General features: G+C 40.1%; 1 protein-coding gene across 4 annotated transcripts in view; it reads right to left on the bottom strand.

Annotated features, from left to right (window-relative positions):
* The window catches only part of MAP3K7CL (MAP3K7 C-terminal like), a 36,399-nt gene extending 19,975 nt beyond the window's left edge, over window positions 1–16,424 (bottom strand). Inside the window, exons 1-2 of one of the 4 annotated variants that reach the window (XM_046648250.1) lie at window positions 16,319–16,424; window positions 11,300–11,408 (exon numbers count right to left, since the gene is read on the bottom strand). In XM_046648250.1, coding sequence (XP_046504206.1) covers window positions 11,300–11,408; window positions 16,319–16,366 — 157 coding nt within the window. In that variant the 5' untranslated portion in view covers window positions 16,367–16,424. Of the gene's footprint in view, window positions 1–11,299; window positions 11,409–12,904; window positions 13,023–13,372; window positions 13,455–13,492; window positions 13,720–16,318 lie in introns of those variants that run through there. The other 3 variants (XM_046648251.1, XM_046648252.1, XM_046648253.1) reach the window with 3 other exon arrangements.
* Window positions 16,425–19,047: the final 2,623 nt, after the last annotated feature.

Raw genomic sequence — 19,047 nt, 5'->3', positions numbered from 1 at the left:
ATGAGGTGACCAGCGCAGTCTCAATGGGACAAGAATGTGTCAGTGAAAATAGAAGCGTTCGTTCTGCTCTGAGTGACTCCAACGGTGGCAAGTTTTGACGGTTTTGCCCACTGCTCTTACCACAAACCACCACTAACAGGCAGCTAACCAGAGCCTTGTTCTGGGTTACTGTGGGTAACAAGCAGCACTCCCAACCTGGGGCTCAGTCCACTGCCTTGCTGTGGGAGAGCCTGAGCTCAGAGAGCGGGCAATTCTGTCTTCAACTCACTGACTCGCAATAGGCAGGTGTTGCTGGACGAAAAGATGCAGTTCTCAGAAACCTCAGAGGAAACCTGACAGAAGTTTGGCCTCAAATATCCAAGTCACCCACAAATCTCTTCCTGAAAATCCTACTGACCGAGCCCTGGCTCTAGGGGACAGCCCCCTTGTCAGCAGAACCTCTGTATCTCCAGGCAGACCATTGGCCATTCCTCTCCAATCCCCTCCTTGTTGACAACACCAACCCCAGGACCTAGGACGGTGAGAATAAGACAAAATACAGGCTACAGGAATAAATAAAGACCAAAGCTATTTTAAATTACAATAAAGAAAGGAAAGATAATAGGTTTTGTGCTCTCACTACCATAATCAAATTTATTTCTAAAAACTGTTGATGTTCTCTTTGAACTAGAGGAAGTGATACGGGCCATACACAGTGCAGGAGCAAGTATCCTCTCCCTACTCACGGAGAACACATTCCAGAATAAAATGCAGCACACAAGGAGCTCCTGGCTTCTAAGGGATTACATTTCTTTGAAGGCGCTGAAAATAATCACCAGAAAGATAATTCAAACAAGGACAGTATTAACCTCTGCCAAACACCTCAAGGGTCACGTCACTTCATAGCCTCTGGTATATTTTAGTCAATAGTACAATAACACTCCCATTTAAAAGTGGCTCAAGATAATGACAATGTCTCATGCAATGTAAATCCATTTGTCACTGTACCTGTGCCAGACAATGGATGCCCACAGGTTCACTGACACCGTTTAGCTTCATGAGCAAGTAGAAATGGGGCAATCTTCCCAAGACCCTTGCTGCAGGCTGGAGGACTGTCTTAGAGGCAACAAGGAGATCCAATCTCCAGGCCCTTTGAATGTTCTCTTCCTACTCAGAGTAGACGTGACAACTTCTGCCAATGGCTTTTTAAATTCATCTTGTTATTTGCAGAGAATTGGACAAAAGAGAAATATTCACTTGTTGCCACTGACCCTTTAGAGGTGGGCTTCATTATAAAACCTATAGTTTGTAAAACTGATTTTGGTCTGAGGTGCATTTAAATTTACTTCAATAAAGTATCAACAGCCCAGACATCATGATTGTTTTAGCTCATTGAGTTAAGGCCAGGACAATTTGGCATGGGTAAATGTGAACATATTATACTTTGGCATCTCAACCCTAATAATCACAGATGAGCAGGCACCCCTTAGGAGAGACCAGTTCTGTAAAGTACCAGAGCAGACAGTGCATTCTAGAATTCCAAGACAGCCAGGAATGCAACTCAAAGCTTCCTGGACTTAATCCACCTTGCTCCCTGTGAAGTCACACTCCTTCCACCTTAATTATAAAAAAGAAAGAAAAAAGTTACTTGTTTGCTTTACTATAGTAAAGCAAATAGCAAATACCTGGCCTACCCAGAATTAATAAAGCTCACTATAGAAATCTGTGTCATTATTTATAGTCATACCATGTAGCATCACATATATGTGACCTTGCTGATAATTTTGCAAATAAGTAAAGGCTTAAGACTGTATTCCTTGAGTTGAAAAAAAAAGTTTAGGGGCTGGCCCGGTGGCACAGTGGTTAAGTTTACATGTTCTGCTTCTCAGGGGCCCAGGGCTCGCCAGTTGGGATCCCAGGTGCGGACATGGCATCTCTTGGCAAAAGCCATGCTGTGGTAGGCGTCCCACGTATAAAGTAGAGGAAGATGGGCATGGATGTTAGCTCAGGGCCAGTCTTCCTCAGCAAAAAGAGAAGGATTGGCAGTAGTTAGCTCAGGGCTAATCTTCCTAAAAAAAAAAAAAGTCTAAATGATTGACATAGAAACAAACATATAATGGAATGTTTTAGAGAGACAAGCAAGATAAAAGTAAGGTTTTTGTGAAGGAAGGGATCAAGCTGGATTAATCCAAGTAGGAAATGGCAGTGGGAACAAGAAAACCAAAGACAGATGTAAGGAAACTACTCAGTCTGAAAGCCAGTCCCGCATGTCACTGCTCGATGCCATCTGCTTCAGCTGGCATCCCTGCCAGCCAGAAATTTCAGAGCTTGCGAAGCTGCTTACAGAGCTGCCCCAAGTTGATGTGTGGTGTGTTTACTTTTAAACAGTGGCTGCCTTCTTTGACTGGTTTTAAAAATAGGCAAATATTCTAAAAGCAGAATGATGAATCACAGGATTGGGCCAAAACGAAAGAAGGAAAGTGACTCAGGCAGACTAGTAGCACAGCTGTTCCACAAACATTTGGCCAAATCGTTGTAAAACATTTTGACAGTGATATTGGATCAGAGTTCCTGGGAGCAGTTAAGTTTGTTTTGACAATTCAGAAGCACAAAGTAGAGTGTAAAGAGCTATACACAGCAAATTTGGCTTTTTTTTAAAAAAAAAAAAAAAAGGAGAGCAGTTGCTAGATATGTTTATAATGTGCCAGAATTAGAATACAAGTACATTTTTATTAAAATTTATTTATTTACCAAATATTTATTGAATGCCTATTATTCATAAGGCTGGGACTGAAGCTCTATGCTAAATCGGCAAATCATTTTATTATATTTTTTAAAAACTTCAGGAAATAATTCATAGGCTTCCTTTTAAAATGGCTTGATGGACTAAGCAAAACATATCCTAAGGAATTTTTAAAGGATGAAATCTAAAGGAAAGAATTAAAGAGGAATTTTTTTTTAATAAGCAGATGTTCACTGCCTGTTTGGCAAACATGATATAACTAAGTCAATGGTACTTAAGATAGAACTTTCTTCCTGGTATCCCAACCATTATGACATGCCATAGTACATTTTATGATGGGCTCATCTCTGCATCTATTGAGCAGCTGTTGGGTTGTTTCTGTGGTTATTCTGTTTCAGATTTCCTTACATTGTCTCTCCATGAATCGGATAAGTGGGATCCGTTGGGTCTGTAATCCAAATGCACACGGTGATTGAGCAATGAGAGCTATGTGGGCAGAGTTCTCAGAGAATGCTGAGCTGGAAGGGGCTACGCACTCGTCTGGTCCAGAACTTTCCATGTAGAGTGAAAGACAAGGGCCCCCAAGAAGGGAAGCGAGTCTCGTAAGACTAAGGGGGCTCCCAGCCCAGGGCTCTTCACTATACCACGCTGCTCTCCCTCACCTTCTGATCCAAGAGCTCCTACACTTTTATATTTCATGAGCCCGTGAAATTTTCCCCAAAACATTGGAAATCATGCCGTAGAGTATTCAACTTTTTATTCAGCTAGTGGAGGTGATTCAGAAACAACTACCATGTATCATTAGTATCTCTTTTTGAGAGCAAGAACATTTTAACACCAAAAAAATCGTTAGGCAAACATGATCTTAGAAAAGAATATCCATTATATGGGATAAATTTAGCTTTATAGACAAAAACACACAAAAATACCTCACTGCCACGTCCTTATTTCTTTTGTTTTACATCACAGAGGCAAAAACTTCATCAAAGCCAGAATAGGTCTGTGAACCAGCATTTGAGAACCAGTGTTCTGGGCAAAATCTTGACTCGACTTTGGAGTCAATTTTCTCCCCCTTCCACTGTGCTCTCCATCCTAGACATAATTGGGGTCTAAGCTGGGAAACTCTAAGTCCACACAGAGAAGACTTCAAGAGAGGGAGAAGTGACATCACAGGACATTCCCAAGCCCCACCCGACTCCCCAACCAGGAACTCCAAAGGTAGTCCTGCCTAGAATCCATTCAATCTGTCTACACGTCCTGCAGTCCGAACCAGCCTCATGGGCATGCACCTGTGCAGACACACAGAGCCCTTCGCTCACACAGGCCACACTTGATTTAATGTTCTGCCTATACTGCCTTGAAATTCTTAATAATTTTTTAACAAGGAACCCCACACTTTTTGCACTATGCCTCCACAAATTGTGTAGTTGTTCCTGCCTGCAGGATGACCTCTGAGTGCTGGTGTCCTGGAGACCATCCTTCAGGACACCCAGAGAAAAACTGATACTTAAGGGGCAAGTGAGTTTGGGCAGTGGCCACAGTGCCAAGGCTCATGCAGAAAACTTTCCTGGGAACTGTTTGCCTGTGAAGGCTCCTAACCACTAAAGACACAGTGGGTCAGTGCCACGTTCAGTGGGACAGACCTGCATTTAAATCTCAGATTGGCCTCTTTTTAATTGGTGAATGTGGACAGTCAGTGTAATCTCTTTGAGACTCAGTTTTCCCCTCTGCAAAATGGGCATGATATTCCTTGCCTCAGAAACTTGTTATTAGTAAAGGAATGTGTATGCCAATCATTTAGCCTAAAGCCTGGCACCAAGGAAATAAGCAGGGATAATAATGAATGCTTGATATAACTGAGTTTACTTTCTGTTCCTTTTCACCGTAAACCCAACCAATGGGGTAACAGGCAGACAAGACACCTGTGTGTGCATATGTGAGTATGTGTGTATTGGAGAGGTTGAGGGTATTATTCTTCATCATCTGAATAATACAAAGAGAACAGGCAGGGTGAAAATCGCTGACTCTCATTACTTAATTCTCCCCATGCCAGTTAAGGGAGATTTCCCTGGTGCGGCCATAACCTCCAGTCCTGTGGGTTTACTCTCTTCATTTAAATCTAGATTTAAGAAGCATTTCTTTTTTACTCCCCTATCAAAGCAACCACTTTCCATATGAAATATTGTCCAAAAAAATTTAACTTACGCATGAAAGGTCTTTGAGTACTTTCATTTTAAATCTAAATTGAGATTAATACTAATTTATCAAAAAACTTTTAAAAACTTCCCAGATACCTAGGTTCTTGTTAGAGCATCAGTTTGTTTTGAAACACATCAAAGGCTTTTTTAAACTTTGCTTCCTGCTTATTAAGCATTAGCGTGTGAATTCTTTAACACACATTGGATTTTTCAGGGCACATAAATTTAAAAGTATAGACACAGATTTGGATATGGATATAAATACAAATATGGATACTGGTAGAGATTTGATATGATACTTAGCAGATTTTCAGTTCTTTATAATCAATAATAATCACCATGTTACCTCAACCAGTACCTAAAATTATCAGGCAAACAAGATCATACATCAAATAGACTGAATGATACTTCTCTGTATGGAGCTCTGATTCTGTTTAGAGACAGGTTTTATGTTTGTTAGAAACATTCATCTAGTCACTATTTTTGTAGCTATCATTTTGTGAATCTTATCGATTCATCCTTTTGTAAGAATATTTTTACTTATTTTGCTTATAACATACTTGCCCAGAAACGTCTGCTTCAGAAAGAGCCTGTTAGAAGTTTATTCTTCAACACACCACCAAATAAAATTTACCTCTCCTTTTCTTCTTCCCTACTCTTCAAAAATATATCAGAACTAACCTTCTTCCATCATTTCACATGACCAATGGGGAAGCTCTTTGCTGTCAGGAACATTCATGCTTCTCTCTTATTACATGGACCCTACCTCCAAATAGGTAATAAAGTAAAAACAGTCCCAAGGGCTCAGCTTTGAATCTTTTCTGACTATTTATTAACTGCTTGATTGGAGGTAAGCTACTTAACCTCCCTTAGTCAATGGTCCACATCTGTAAAATGGGTATAATAGCATCTTCCTGCAGAGTTGTTGCCAGGGCAAATTAATGAGATGATACAAGGAACAGCACCCAGGTGCTCAATAAGCATTCACTTCCTTTCTGGCCTTTCTTTACCATCTTAAGCAACAGATTTCAACCAATAAATCCAGTTGTACCTCAAAGAATCTTCACTGATATCAGAATAAAGAATTCAAAATGGTTATACATATTGTATTATTGATTTCATAGCATTTGATAATTAAGTTTCTACCACAGTTTTCAACTCTGTGTTACTCTGTGCTCTGTAAAAGATGTGAACATAGGAGACCGCCCCACTCCTACCCAACCCGTGAGGGTTTTTTGACTGACTGTTGCCACTGCATACGGAGGCAGCTTTAAAGGCAGGGTCAGAACTGGGACAGAATGAGACTTGAGAGAGTTCCAAAAGGCTCACCCAGGCCATTTTACCAAATGCCGTCCTTACCAAGGTCATTCGTAAAATTCCAGTGGGAACTTTATCCCTTGATTGCCTACTGATTCCCTGGGGATAGGAAAAAAAACACCCCAAGAGAGATAAAAAGGGAAACCTCAATATTCATTTACTGCTTAGTGTGAATGAGCTTTTCCCAGTCTTTCCAGAAAACACAGATAAACACAGATTGAGAGCATGGAGAGAAGAGCGTACTGGAAATTTTGGACCCTGAGGAGGGAGACGGAAATGCTACCAAGCGTAGAAAAAGTTGAAGGAAGAGGACAACATCAAGAGACACTTCACCTGCATCACAGTTTTGCTGAAAGGCAGTTTTGTATGTGTGCACAAGACATTCACACAATACCCGGTTTAATTAGATTTTAAGGTAGCTATTTCAGCTACCACACCTAATTCCCACCACCACACGAAACACCCAGATATGTAAGGAGAAAATGGTATGACTTAAAAGAGACACCAACAGAATGGGTCTTGGATTTTTTTTAACTAAATGTCATATAATTAATTCATGCCTAGATATGAAAAATCCTAATAGCTTGGAAGAATTTTTTAAAAACAAAATGTTGAAAGCTATCAGCTTGAGTTGATACCAGTATCCTTGACTCTTTCTAAATAAAAACTGAAAACTTAAAAAAAAAAGAAGAAGAACCCCAAAGCCAAGGTCTAAATTTACATGAGAGCTGTGCCAGATTTTAGCTCTGTTGAAGATAAAGAAAACTCTCAAGTAATTAACATGAAATCCTCACGTCAGTCCAAATTAAATTCTCTCTAATTGGAGAAGGGCCAGTGATTTTCTGTCCCAAGAGGTGGGATTCTCTTTTCTCTTCTGTATGTTTTCTATTGGGAAAACTAACTCCATGAAGGTCTCAATTTAGAAAGTTAACTCTTTGGAATTCCCAGTTTGGATGTAACGCCAATCATACCATTAGTTTATTCAAGACAGGCATTGCTGCCTCTGGGAACTGCAGTTAGCTAAGTGTTACTTAATGAAGGGTTCTGATAATAGGCAGAAATGGTGACTGTATTTTAAAGGGTTTTTCCCCCTAAAAACCTGCTTCCTTTATTTAAGCTCTTGGAGGTCCACGGTCTATTTGGAGTCTTGCCACTCATTCTGCTATCAATGAACAATGATCAACTCCCCATCTACCAGGGCCAGTCTGTCACCAAGTCCTTTCAACCCTTCCTCCAAAATGTACTTGAATTCAATCATCCCACTCCATTCTTTAATCCAGGCTCTCATCACCTCTTTTCTATATCAATATAAAAAGCCTCTCCCATTCTCTCATCTCTCCACATTCCGGACTATTCCACCAATTGAATATTTACCGTTTTCATCATATTACTCCCTTGCTCAAGAACTTTTGACACTCTATTGGTTCTGATCAAATCCAGACTCTTTTGTTGAACTTTCAAGATTGGCTTGGGAACGCTAGTCTACTGCTGTCTAAACAGATAGTCTGCATAGGTGCCAGCACAATGCCTAGCTCAAAGCAGGGCTCAATAAACAGCATGTTACTCTTCCACAGTTCAGACCTTGGCTCCAATTGACAAGAGTTTTAGTATTTCCTGAATATATCATGTTCTTCCTGACTCTTGGGTTTTGTTCATGCTTTCTGTTTGGAGGGAAAAGGAAGAATTGTTAGAAGATGTGTAGCTCCCTTTTTTTGTACCTGGTACCCAGAAATGGCATCTCTCCTATACTGCCTTTCAATGCCCTACCCACCTTCAAGCCCAGGTTGACTCTCATATCTTCCAAAAAGCTATTCCTATCTGCTCTGGTGACATAGAATTTTTCCCAAATCCCTTTGCCCTATAAAACCCGTAGTAGGAATCATGCACATCCCACTCACCTTTGGCAGAGTGTGGGAGGCACAGAAACTAAGTAAAGTTCAGCTAATTGATAAGAGGTGAAGCAGAGATAACCATAATCCACCAACTGGATAATTAGTCCCTAAATAATTGCAAGTTAGTTATACAATAAACTCCACCTTGACATCAAGTAGAAGTGTGAGACGTAGGTGGGATGCAAAACTGCTTAGTAGTTTATATTTTACTTAATATTCCAGAATTAATTATCCTAAATATAGGGACCAGTAGAGTACTTAATTTGTGTCAAGCACTTTGCCAAATGCTTTACCTATATAGTGTTATTTAATTCTTACAACAACTTTGTGAACTATTACTATACACATCTTACGGGAAACTGAAGTTCAGCAAAGTTAAGTGACTTACCCAAGATCATACAAATAGTGATGGAGATGGGTCTAGAAACTACGCCTCGCTGACTCCAAAGCTATACGTCCTTAACCTCTACACCAAATCATCTCAGAAAAATATGCAAAAAAAGTCCTAACATAACTGGAGGAATGAGCACTGGATTAGGCTCATAAGAAATGAATAAGTCAACATTCAAAGGCAAAGAGGACTCGCTTCTCATGAACTCTGCTTACTCCTCAACAATAAATCCACGAATAGGGAATTACTCCCCAAAAGTTCATCTTAGTTTCCCCATTTACTATGGAAGTCTGGGGTGTTTCCCCCCTAAATGTGTGGTCTGGAATGCACTGGAATTCGAAAGGTATGCACAGTGTGTGTGATGGCAAGTGTTGCTCAGTGTGACGTTCCACATGCTCCTTACTCAAGAATTCAGAGGGAGTGGCCCCAAATATTTGCAAAGCATCTTTCTGTGCACTCACACTGCATGTGCAGGCAAAAATACAGATCACTGGGCCTCGATCTGGGCCTACCTCATCAGAATATACAGGAGGAGGGCCTTAGAACATATGTTTTTGAGGCGTGCTCTCAGGTGATTATTTTAAGAAAGGTTGAGAAACGCAGAACCCCAGCTCCTGTCTTCACTCTCTAGTTAAGTGCCCTTTCTAGAGATAGGGGGACACTTTGATCATAAGAAAAACTTTTTCAATTTTCGCAGATTCTTCATAAGGCTTCCTGAGCATGGTTTTGTAGAACTAGAGGGTAGGAATTACTTGAAATAAATGACAACCCTTTTTTGAAGCTATTATATCAAAAAACATGAATTTCACAAGTGGGCATTCTTGGGACATTTGAAAGAGACTAGAACAAATCAATCTAAATTGATTAGTGAATAACATGCAGGAGCTCCCAGTCAGGGGCCAAGAGAGTTCAAAGGAGGATGGCAAATTAATACAAGTTATACATCTTATACTTCAAGGAAGAGTCTATTCAGGCAGGCTAAAGATAAAGATTCACCTCGCCAAGGCTCTTTTCTGTACATAAATTCTTTTAAAATAAAGATGAAGGAACAGTACCTTTATTTGTCCCATCCAAAATTATGATATAATAATATTGTTTGAAATAAACAAGCTTCATAGACTGAAATTTTCTTTGAAAAGCCGTTGATTGTAACAGGACTTGTTCTGCCCATGTGGGACATGAACACAAGCAAGAAAATTATATATCTTCTCTCTCCCCGGATTTTGGGTTTACATGTGTCTGTCTTGAGAACTAGTCACTCAAGCACTATTCCTCAAAATCTTGCATTTATGAAATACATAAAAACAGGAGGTGTTTTTCTTTTCCTTCTTGGAGAAACAGTATGGGATAATGGAGAGAGTTTGGATTGCCAAGTCTAGAGACCTACATTTAAATCATAACTTTGTTACTTACGAGCAGTCTCTGGACCTCAATCTCTGTCTCTGTAAACTGGGAATACTAATGCCCACATTGCATGGTTAATTTAAAGATCAGAAATAATGTACGTGGATGCCTAATACAAAAGAGAAATGCAATTAATGTTAGTTGTCATTTCTATGTTGGGATGGACTGGCTTGCCCATTGGGAGATTTCCCTTTACCACTATCTTTCAAGGCAACCTCTGAGCGGGAACATAAGACAACAGAAGGCCACGGGAACAGTGTTAGAAGAACAGATGATGAAGAGCCAAGGCTTCACTTCTTCCTACTGTAGAATAAATCCTCCAGTGGGGGTGTACCATCCAGGAAACCAGGGGATAGATGTGTCACCACCATAATCACTTGGTATAGTAAAGCCTGAATTGGCTGTGTAATATCAAACTTCACAGAGTCCAGATCCTTACTTTGCATTATTTTGGGGATGAACCTGTCTCTTTTCACTTATTACTTTTCAAAGCATTACCACTACACGGGCATTGTAGGAAGAAAAATAGCTAGATAGCTAGATAGTTGGATGGATGGATGGATGGATGGATGGATGGATGGATGGATAGATAAAGAGATAGACAGATAGGCAGATAGATAAATAGATAGATAGATAGAATTTGTCCTCAAAAGACCCAAGGTTTAAATGGTAATGCTTTTGAGCATGTATTATATGATTTTAACAGACGACACTAGACTGAGAGCAAAGGCTGGCACCAATGGCAGAGATCCAAGCCCCCATTCCTCACCACTGTGACCTCACATCACCTGAGGCCCCCTGTCAAAGGTGGTGCAACTCAACATATGTGTTAAGAGGTCATTGAGGGGAGCCATGACGAGGAGCTCTACGTATGGCAGCCTCACCTCAGACCTTACTATTTTGAGAGGGTCCGCCTCACCTGTCCCATTCATTACGCTGGCTGAAGTCTGTTTGTTATCACCGGAAGTGTGGGAGCACCAGTGAGAAACCAGCTTTTGGAACTCAGGCTTCAGGAAATGCTGCTGGAACTGGGACAGTGATATTTTTATATTATCTAACCAACTGCCAACTCTTAATAAATGTTTCCTCGTGCAGTTTTAACAATGACATACTTTGCTATCATTAGAAATTGTCATACCTCCATGAATTTTATAATAAAAAAAGCTAAAATGGGGACAGTAAAAAAGAAGAAGAAATGTGCTAAAACAACCAAAGGACTGAGAAGCCACACTTGAACAATGCATGATGAAAGATCACATTCCCCATAGGTCGTGCCAGGCATGCATTTTTAAATGCCCTTTGTGAAACTAGAAAAGATGATGGTAAAAAAGGCGGCAGGCATGGAGGTGGCCCTTTCCCTTGGAGCAGAGCATACCTGAGGCATTATCAAGGCTGAAGGCGATGCGTACTGGCTTATCCGCAGGTACCCTGGCTGTGCTGATCATGTGGGCACCTGCGCCTTGGCCTTCCCCTGGGTCTTCCAGCTGTAGGGACAAGAGAGAGAGCTGTTGTCATTTTACCCAAGGTCATTCCTTGAACATTCAGAGGCCCTTGGAAATTAGAGAAGAAAGTAAGTAAGCATTGATTTCTTATGTTAAAGATACTTCTAGTTCCTAGCTTTCTTTCCCTACATTGAAAGTATTTGCCTACCCCATTTAAAATTATTTTTCTGGCTTATAAAAAATTGCTTTAGAAATATACATCTAGAATGAAATATACAAGATGGAACAAAATCTCCACCCCCTCTCACTTTTTTAGTATCCCTTCACAATGACTAGTCCAACTTTGGCCCTTCAAGGTCTTATATAGTGTTTTATTTTTAATTGAGGGGGATAGAGAAGTCTTAATGGGCGATCAGATGGCTCCAGGTTAGACTAGCTTTTCACACTCATAAACCTAGATTGGATCTGAGATATTGATCTGGGAGTGGTAAAGAATGAGTATCATGGAATCATTTCAAGAATACCAAAGATTATTTAAAAATATCCCACAGTTATATTATGAATATTATGTGCTTTAAATGTGTGATCAACTACCTGTAAATCTAGCAAACATTTCCAAGTTTGTACATCTTAACAACGTATAATACAAGAAAAGACAAAACTTAAAAACATCCTATTGATGTTCTACCTCACCCATTAAATTATCATTTAATTAACAAACTAAGATAAAATGAATGGAAAAACATCCTACAGAGAAGATGGATTGGGATGGGCAAAAATACATAAATATACCTTTGTTATAATAAGAGAATTTAGCCCAAATACATTTTAACTAAGATATTTGATATTTTTGTCCAATGGGACTAGAAAAAGATATTGTTATAAATACATGACATCTTTATTATTTAAATACATATATTTAACTTTTCTATTTTTAGTGCTGTTCCCCTAAACCCTCTACTTTCCTTCTCATGGAATCAGTAAATCAAAAACTCTGAATGATATTTTAAGGAAAACATCTCTAAAAATGGCAAAATATAAATCATCTCTTTAGCCATCCTTAGCAGGATTCTGGGAACTGCTTTCACAGGAGATTTTCTCATCGCAAGGTTTCAGGCTTTTTCCCATAACTTTTCTCTATCTAAAAATAGTGTCTAGAACATTGAATTTTGTTTTTACTATTATTAATAGAGCCAAAGCAAATGCACATATATATATATACACACACATATATACACACATATATTTAGACACACATACATATGGAATCATCTTACCCAGTATATGAAAAGAGAACAAGTTTATATTAAACACCTAATATAGTTTTGGAGAAAAACCAGCAACTGTTTATTACCCAGTTAGAATCGTATTTGGCCCATTCATTTAACACTACAAATAGAATGAACCATAAAGCACTCCAAGTCATGCCATTCTAAGTTAGAAAAAAGTAGTAACGTGAAACATTCAATGTAAGAAAACGGTAACATAAGATCGCTGTTACTAGACTGAGGATTTGTTTTATCTTAGCTCTGACATACATTTCTGTGTGGTCTCGTCTGCTTAGAATCAACCTTCTTGTTAGCCACCTGTTCCTAGGGAATAGAACAGACTGTCTCAAATTTAACAAAACAAACAATAAAAATCCCCTCAGAGTTGTAGCTAAAAGAAAAATTCTTATTGTTACGCACTGTACCATCATCAAACCCTTTTATGATAACATCTAAGGATGAAAAGCTGGGCTCCTCTTTTGGCTACATCTCCCAACGCTTTCCTGCACCAAGAAAGCAAGCACAAGAGGTGGAAATTTGCCTCCAGGATTTTGTACAGAGATCTCTGGTATCGTTTCCAGCAACAGGAAATGGAATTGATAAACACAGCTAATTACAGCCCCTCCCCTCCACACCACCAAGAACATCTGTCTGCCTCCAAAAGGATGGCAGCGAAGAAGAGGGGTGGGTTTTGAGTCCCACACGGTGTGGACCATAAGAGCCCCTCAACCAACTTGCCTTTTCATCACACCGCCTGGGGAAATGGACCACTGGTTCCTCCTCTCGGCTGTAACAGAGCTTTGGTTAAGTTGCTGGTGCTCCGAGCGTTTAGTTCGGTTTTCACACCTGTTGCCTTACCTCACTTGGTTGAGTGTCTGCACTTGTGTAATCCAGGGCCAGCCACTGCCTTGGCCAGTCGTTGCCTTTGTGGAGTAAAGACTTAGCAAGAGAGCAGGCTGCACCTGCTACATAGCAGCCACTGACAATCTGAGGAGCAATGACAGCTGTCAGGGCAGCTCGCTGCTACCTGCTCTCCCCCAGACCCCAGCGTCCCACGGGGCCTCCCTGTTCTGCTTCCCTCCACAACCCCTCTCTCCTTTCCTTGCCTCTCCAATAGCCAGGATGTTGTCATGCTTCTAGAAAAAGCAAGAGCAAAAGAAAACCCTCCTCCTGTCAGAGGCATTGATAAACAGCAAGTTGTGGAGAGTCCAAATGTTTTAATTCATTAGTCCTGGCAAACTTAAAATACAAACAGACTTGCTTCACAAGACAGGAATGTCTTCAGCATGACCCAATCGGTGCCTGTGTCTATTCCAGCAAACTGGCAAAGATAGCATGACTCCAGTCAGCAAAAATGTCGGCAGCTCCAGTCAACTCAGCAAGACCCAGCCAACTTGGACGGGCCACAGGCTGACTCTCAGATGGTAGCAGCGATGATCCCGGTTAAGAACGTGAGGTTTGAGGTTGAGCTGCTGATGGGCTCAGTGACTTGATCCCAGCTACAAATGCAACTGACCGCAAAATAGGTCAATGGTCAATAGCAATGGACCAGTAGGGTTTTCAACCCTGATAAAACAGCAGTTAACCTGAATATTAATAGTACTTTAAGATAGTTGGACAGTGAAGTTGAGGTTAAATAATTAAAGACAAAAAAGTATTAAGAGAATGCAAAGACAAGCCTCAGACTGGGAGAAAATCTGTGCAAAATATATACCAGAAAAAGGACTGGTATCCAAAATATAAAAAGAACTCTTAAAACTCAACAATAGGAAAACAAACAACTCGATTTGAAAAGTGGGCAAAAGATCTGAACAGACACCTCACAAAAGAAGATTTACAGATGGAAAATAAGCATATGAAAAGATGCTGGACACCACATGTCATTAGGAAATTGCAAATTAAAACAACCATGAGACACCACTACACACTTACTAGAGTGGTCAAAACCCAAAACACTGACAACACCAAACACTGGTGAGGATGCAAAATGGTACAACCACTTTGGAAGAGTTTGTCAGTTTCTTACAAAACTAAATATACTCTTACTATGTGATCCAGCCATCACTCTTCTTAGTATTTACCCAAAGGAGCTGAAGACTCACAGCCACACAAAAACCTGCACACAGATGTTTAGAGCAGCTTTATTCATAATTTCCAAAACTTGGAGGCAAAAAAGATGTCCTTCAGAAGGTGAACGGATAAATAAACTATGGTATATACAGACAATGGAATATTGTTCAGTGATAACAAGAAATGAGCTATCAAGCCATGAAAACACATGGAGGAGCCTTAAGTGTATATTACTGAGGGAAAGAAGCCAATATGAAAAGGCTACATACCGTACGATTCCAACTATATGACATGCTGGAAAAGAAAAACTATGGAGACAGCAAAAAAGCAGTGGCTGCCAGGGGTTAGAGGAGAGGGAGGGAGGGATGAAAAGGCAGAGCACAGAGGATTTTTAGGGCAGCGAAACTGTCCTGAATGATACTATAATGGTGAATACATGTCATTATACATTTATCAAAACCCATAGAATGTACAACACCAAGAGTGAACTCTAATGCAAACTATGGATTTTAGTTAAATAATGTATCTATATTGCCTCATCGATTGAAATAGATGTACCACACTAATGCAAGATGTTAATAATAAGGGGGAGAAATGTGGTTAGGAGGGGATATATGGAGATATATGACATAGATAAGAACTCTGTGATTTTCACTCATGTTTTTTCTGTAAACCTAAAACTGATCAAAAAATGTTAAATTAATAAGTAAAAGGACTTGGAAGGTTTGCTTAATCTAATGAATAAAAGGCTGATTTGTTATGGTATACACAGCAATAAGCTGCATAGATTCAGATGATTAGAGCACTTACATATAAACCTACTTGCATTTCTAACTGCAAATCTTTCCAGGAGTTATTATTACTGTTTTCGTGTTATTTTGTAGTTAATAAGGTCATCTTACATAATGCATTATAATTTTTCAAAAGAGGCTCATCTGCTACCTCATCTTCATCTTCTGAATAATCCTGTAAAGTAGTCATGGCCGATATTGTCACCCCTATTTGACAGATGAGCAAACTGAGACTCAGACAATTTAAGTAACAGGCTCAAGGATAAATGCTCATTATGGAATAAAGGACCCAGATAGAATCCAGGTTTTCTAATTTTCAGTTCACGCTATTTCCACTACACCAGGATGTACTCTGTATGAAAGACCCAATTGAATTGTTTCATTAACAATGTCTGACTCTCAGCTTTTGGCTTGGAGGAAACAAAGGTATAACATTCTTCAAAGGTCTAGCATCCAGGTTCATCTGACACTAACCATCTTTATCATGACACTTAAGTTCAACCCCAAGAAAATCAAAGTTGTGCATCTTATGTGTGCTAATGGGGAAGTGGATACCACATCCGCACTGGCTCCCAAATCAGCCCCTGGGCCTGCCTTCAGAAAATCTGGTGGTGATAGCAACATTGCCAAGGGAATCAGTGACTGGAAGCATCTGGATTCCAGTGAGACTGATCCATCAGAATGGAAAGACCCAGAATGAGGTAGCACCTTCCTCCTCTTCCCCCATCATCAAAGCCCTTGGGGAGTCACTCAGAGATAGAAAAGAGCCGTTACACATAAAACACAATGGAAATATTGCCTTTTATGATATTGTCAAGAGCACCTGACAGATGAAGCGTAGATCTTTATCCAGAGAATTCTCCAGCATCATTAAGCAATCCTGGGGACTGCCCAGTGTGTGGGCTGCAATGCCAACGGCTGCATCCTCATGACATCCAAGATGACATCAACAGTGATGTGGCAGATACCCAAGTGATACAGAGCTACAAAGGAAAAGATTTTGTGAAAGGATAATTTGACAACAGTGAGAAAGGAACAAAAAGAACACATCTTAATAGTCTAAATGTGCTCTGTCCAAGTCTAATCATATAAACTCAAGGTTTTAAATAATAATACTATTCACCATTTTTGTTCTCATAGGAGCAACAATGTATTTTTTGGCCGTTTATCTAAACACCTCCAAGAGAGTTACAAATCTGAAACCCAAGTGAAATCCCTTCCAGCTGTAACCCAAAATAATTACATGGTATTTTAAGAATTCAATAGAATTATACTAATTCAGTCCAGAAAGGATTATGTGTGTACATCAAAATATTAACAGATTAACAATATGTCTCTGGGTAGCAGCAATAGATACAATTTTTATTTTCTTCTTTTCAGCAATAAATGTGTTTTACTGTTATATGGAAAGTTGTTGTTGTCATTGTTGTTGTTTGGTGAGGAGAATTGGCCCTGAGCTAACATCTGTGCCAATCTTCCTCTATTTTGTATGTGGGTCACCGCCACAGCATGGCTTGCTGAGCAGTGTGTAGATCCACACCCAAGATCTGAACCTATGAACCCTGGGCCACTAAAGTGGAGCACACAAACTTAATCGCTATGCCACCAGGCCAGACCTGGAGAGTTATTTTTAATAGTATTTAAGGAGCTTTATAGATAATGAACTCTAGACTTGCTTCTGAATTATGGTCTGTAATACACACAGCATCTCATGGTATAGACTGTTATCACAATTAATGTGATCTCAACTTCTTGATATAATTCAGTAAGCATTTTGGGAAGAATTGGTATGTTCCAGGCTGGTGTTTCCCAAATTTGCCTCATTACTGGGTCTGTGCATTTTAAAAATACCCATTCCCAGGCTCTGCCATGGCAGTGACTCAGTGTGGCTGGGGTGGGCCCAGGGTTTTGTAAATTTAAACAAGAAATACTAATGTTTAAACACAGCATTTAGAGAATGGTTTAAAAGACATTTTCACCAACACTAAAGCTGGCCCTCTACTGCTCTGTACCATGTGCAGCCCATAGTCTCCAAAAAAGAATATATCATGATACTGAAATAACCAGTCTTCCTTATAACCATTGTCAGCAATTTTTTTCTGTAAAGGGCCAGATGATAAATGTCTTACACTAAATGGGCTATTACCGTCTCTGTCGGAACTACTCATCTCTGCCATTGTAGCACAAAAGCAGCCACAGATGATGTATTTGAATGGATGGGCTCCAACTTTATTTGCAAAAACAGGAAACAAGTGGACATGTCTGAATTCCAATAAAACTTTATTTACAAAAACAGACAGCAGCCTGGATTCAGCCCACAAGCTGTAGCTGACCAACTCCTGCCTCTCCTTATCCCAAACTGAACGACCAGTGGACATGCTCAGCACAGCTTCACGTACAGTGCCATGTGGCACGGGACGAGTCTCTTTTTTTGCCACTCTCAGTTCCCTCTCTTCCATTTACTTCTCCCAACTCCACCCCCACCAAAATTTTAATGTCTGACTTTCTTCAGTCAGTGAAGCAAATGCCCCTAAGTGATTTATTAACCTGACTATTTCATAAAGCACTGACACATCTGTTTGAAACAAACACAAGTGAATAAATATTTAACTAAGTAAGTAATTAAAAGCACTTAGCAGGTTTCCTTAGTCTAGTGAATGGAAGGCTAATTTGTGATGATACACAGCACAATAAAGCTGTAGAGATTCAGATGATTAGATTCTTCTAACTGGTTCCAGGGACTGCACATGCAGGCATGGGGGGAAAGCAACACAGGGACCTGTTGCATAACATGATCTCCAGCCATTGTTCTTTTGAGTGGCCTCTTCCTCTGCTCCCCACCCCAGTCAAGCCTCAGGTGAGATTTCCCATGCTCCCAAAGAAGTCTCTTTGTGGTGCCTACTTGCAGCAATGTTGTCATTCCTTTGTAAATCTCTTCTCAGGGTGATACAGTGAAAGATCACAAAGCAAGGATAGAAGCTGTAAACCAAAATCAAGACCATTCCTCCCCAAGAACTTCTGATCATACATTGTTGAAGCCAGGCACCTGAGGGTTACTGTAGATATTCAATAAGAATATGGTTGCCTTTTGACCTTGTTCCCAACACGGACATAGAGGAAACTTGTCAATTTGCTGTTTTCTTATTTAACTTGAGGGGTGACTCAGGGGATGTATGAGTTTGTTTTGCGGAAGAAAGAGAATGCCTTTGGGAAGGGTGTGTTCACCAAATGGCCGGCCCCCAGCAGCAGTTGCAGATTGCCAAGGGGCTTATCAGGGGTGACCTCTTTGTTTTTCCAAAGCTCCTCCTGCCAAGCCCCTTAACTCAGTAAAACCCCCTCTTTTTGCTCCAGTTAATGCAGATTTGAATGAATCCATGCTCCCATCTTCTTGTCTTGACCAACTCAAGTAAACCTTTCTCCATCTCCAAGCACCAATGTCTCAGTGTTTAGCTTACTGCGCACTAGGCACACAAACTTGAGATTAAGAGGTTCAGTATCATTGTCAGAGCCTTTCATTTTAAAGGTGGCAGGGAGACATTTTCCTAATCCAAG

The sequence above is a fragment of the Equus quagga genome, chromosome 21, assembly GCF_021613505.1.
Source record: "Equus quagga isolate Etosha38 chromosome 21, UCLA_HA_Equagga_1.0, whole genome shotgun sequence".
NCBI lineage: Eukaryota > Metazoa > Chordata > Mammalia > Perissodactyla > Equidae > Equus > Equus quagga.
This window is presented reverse-complemented; position numbering and strand designations above follow the sequence as displayed.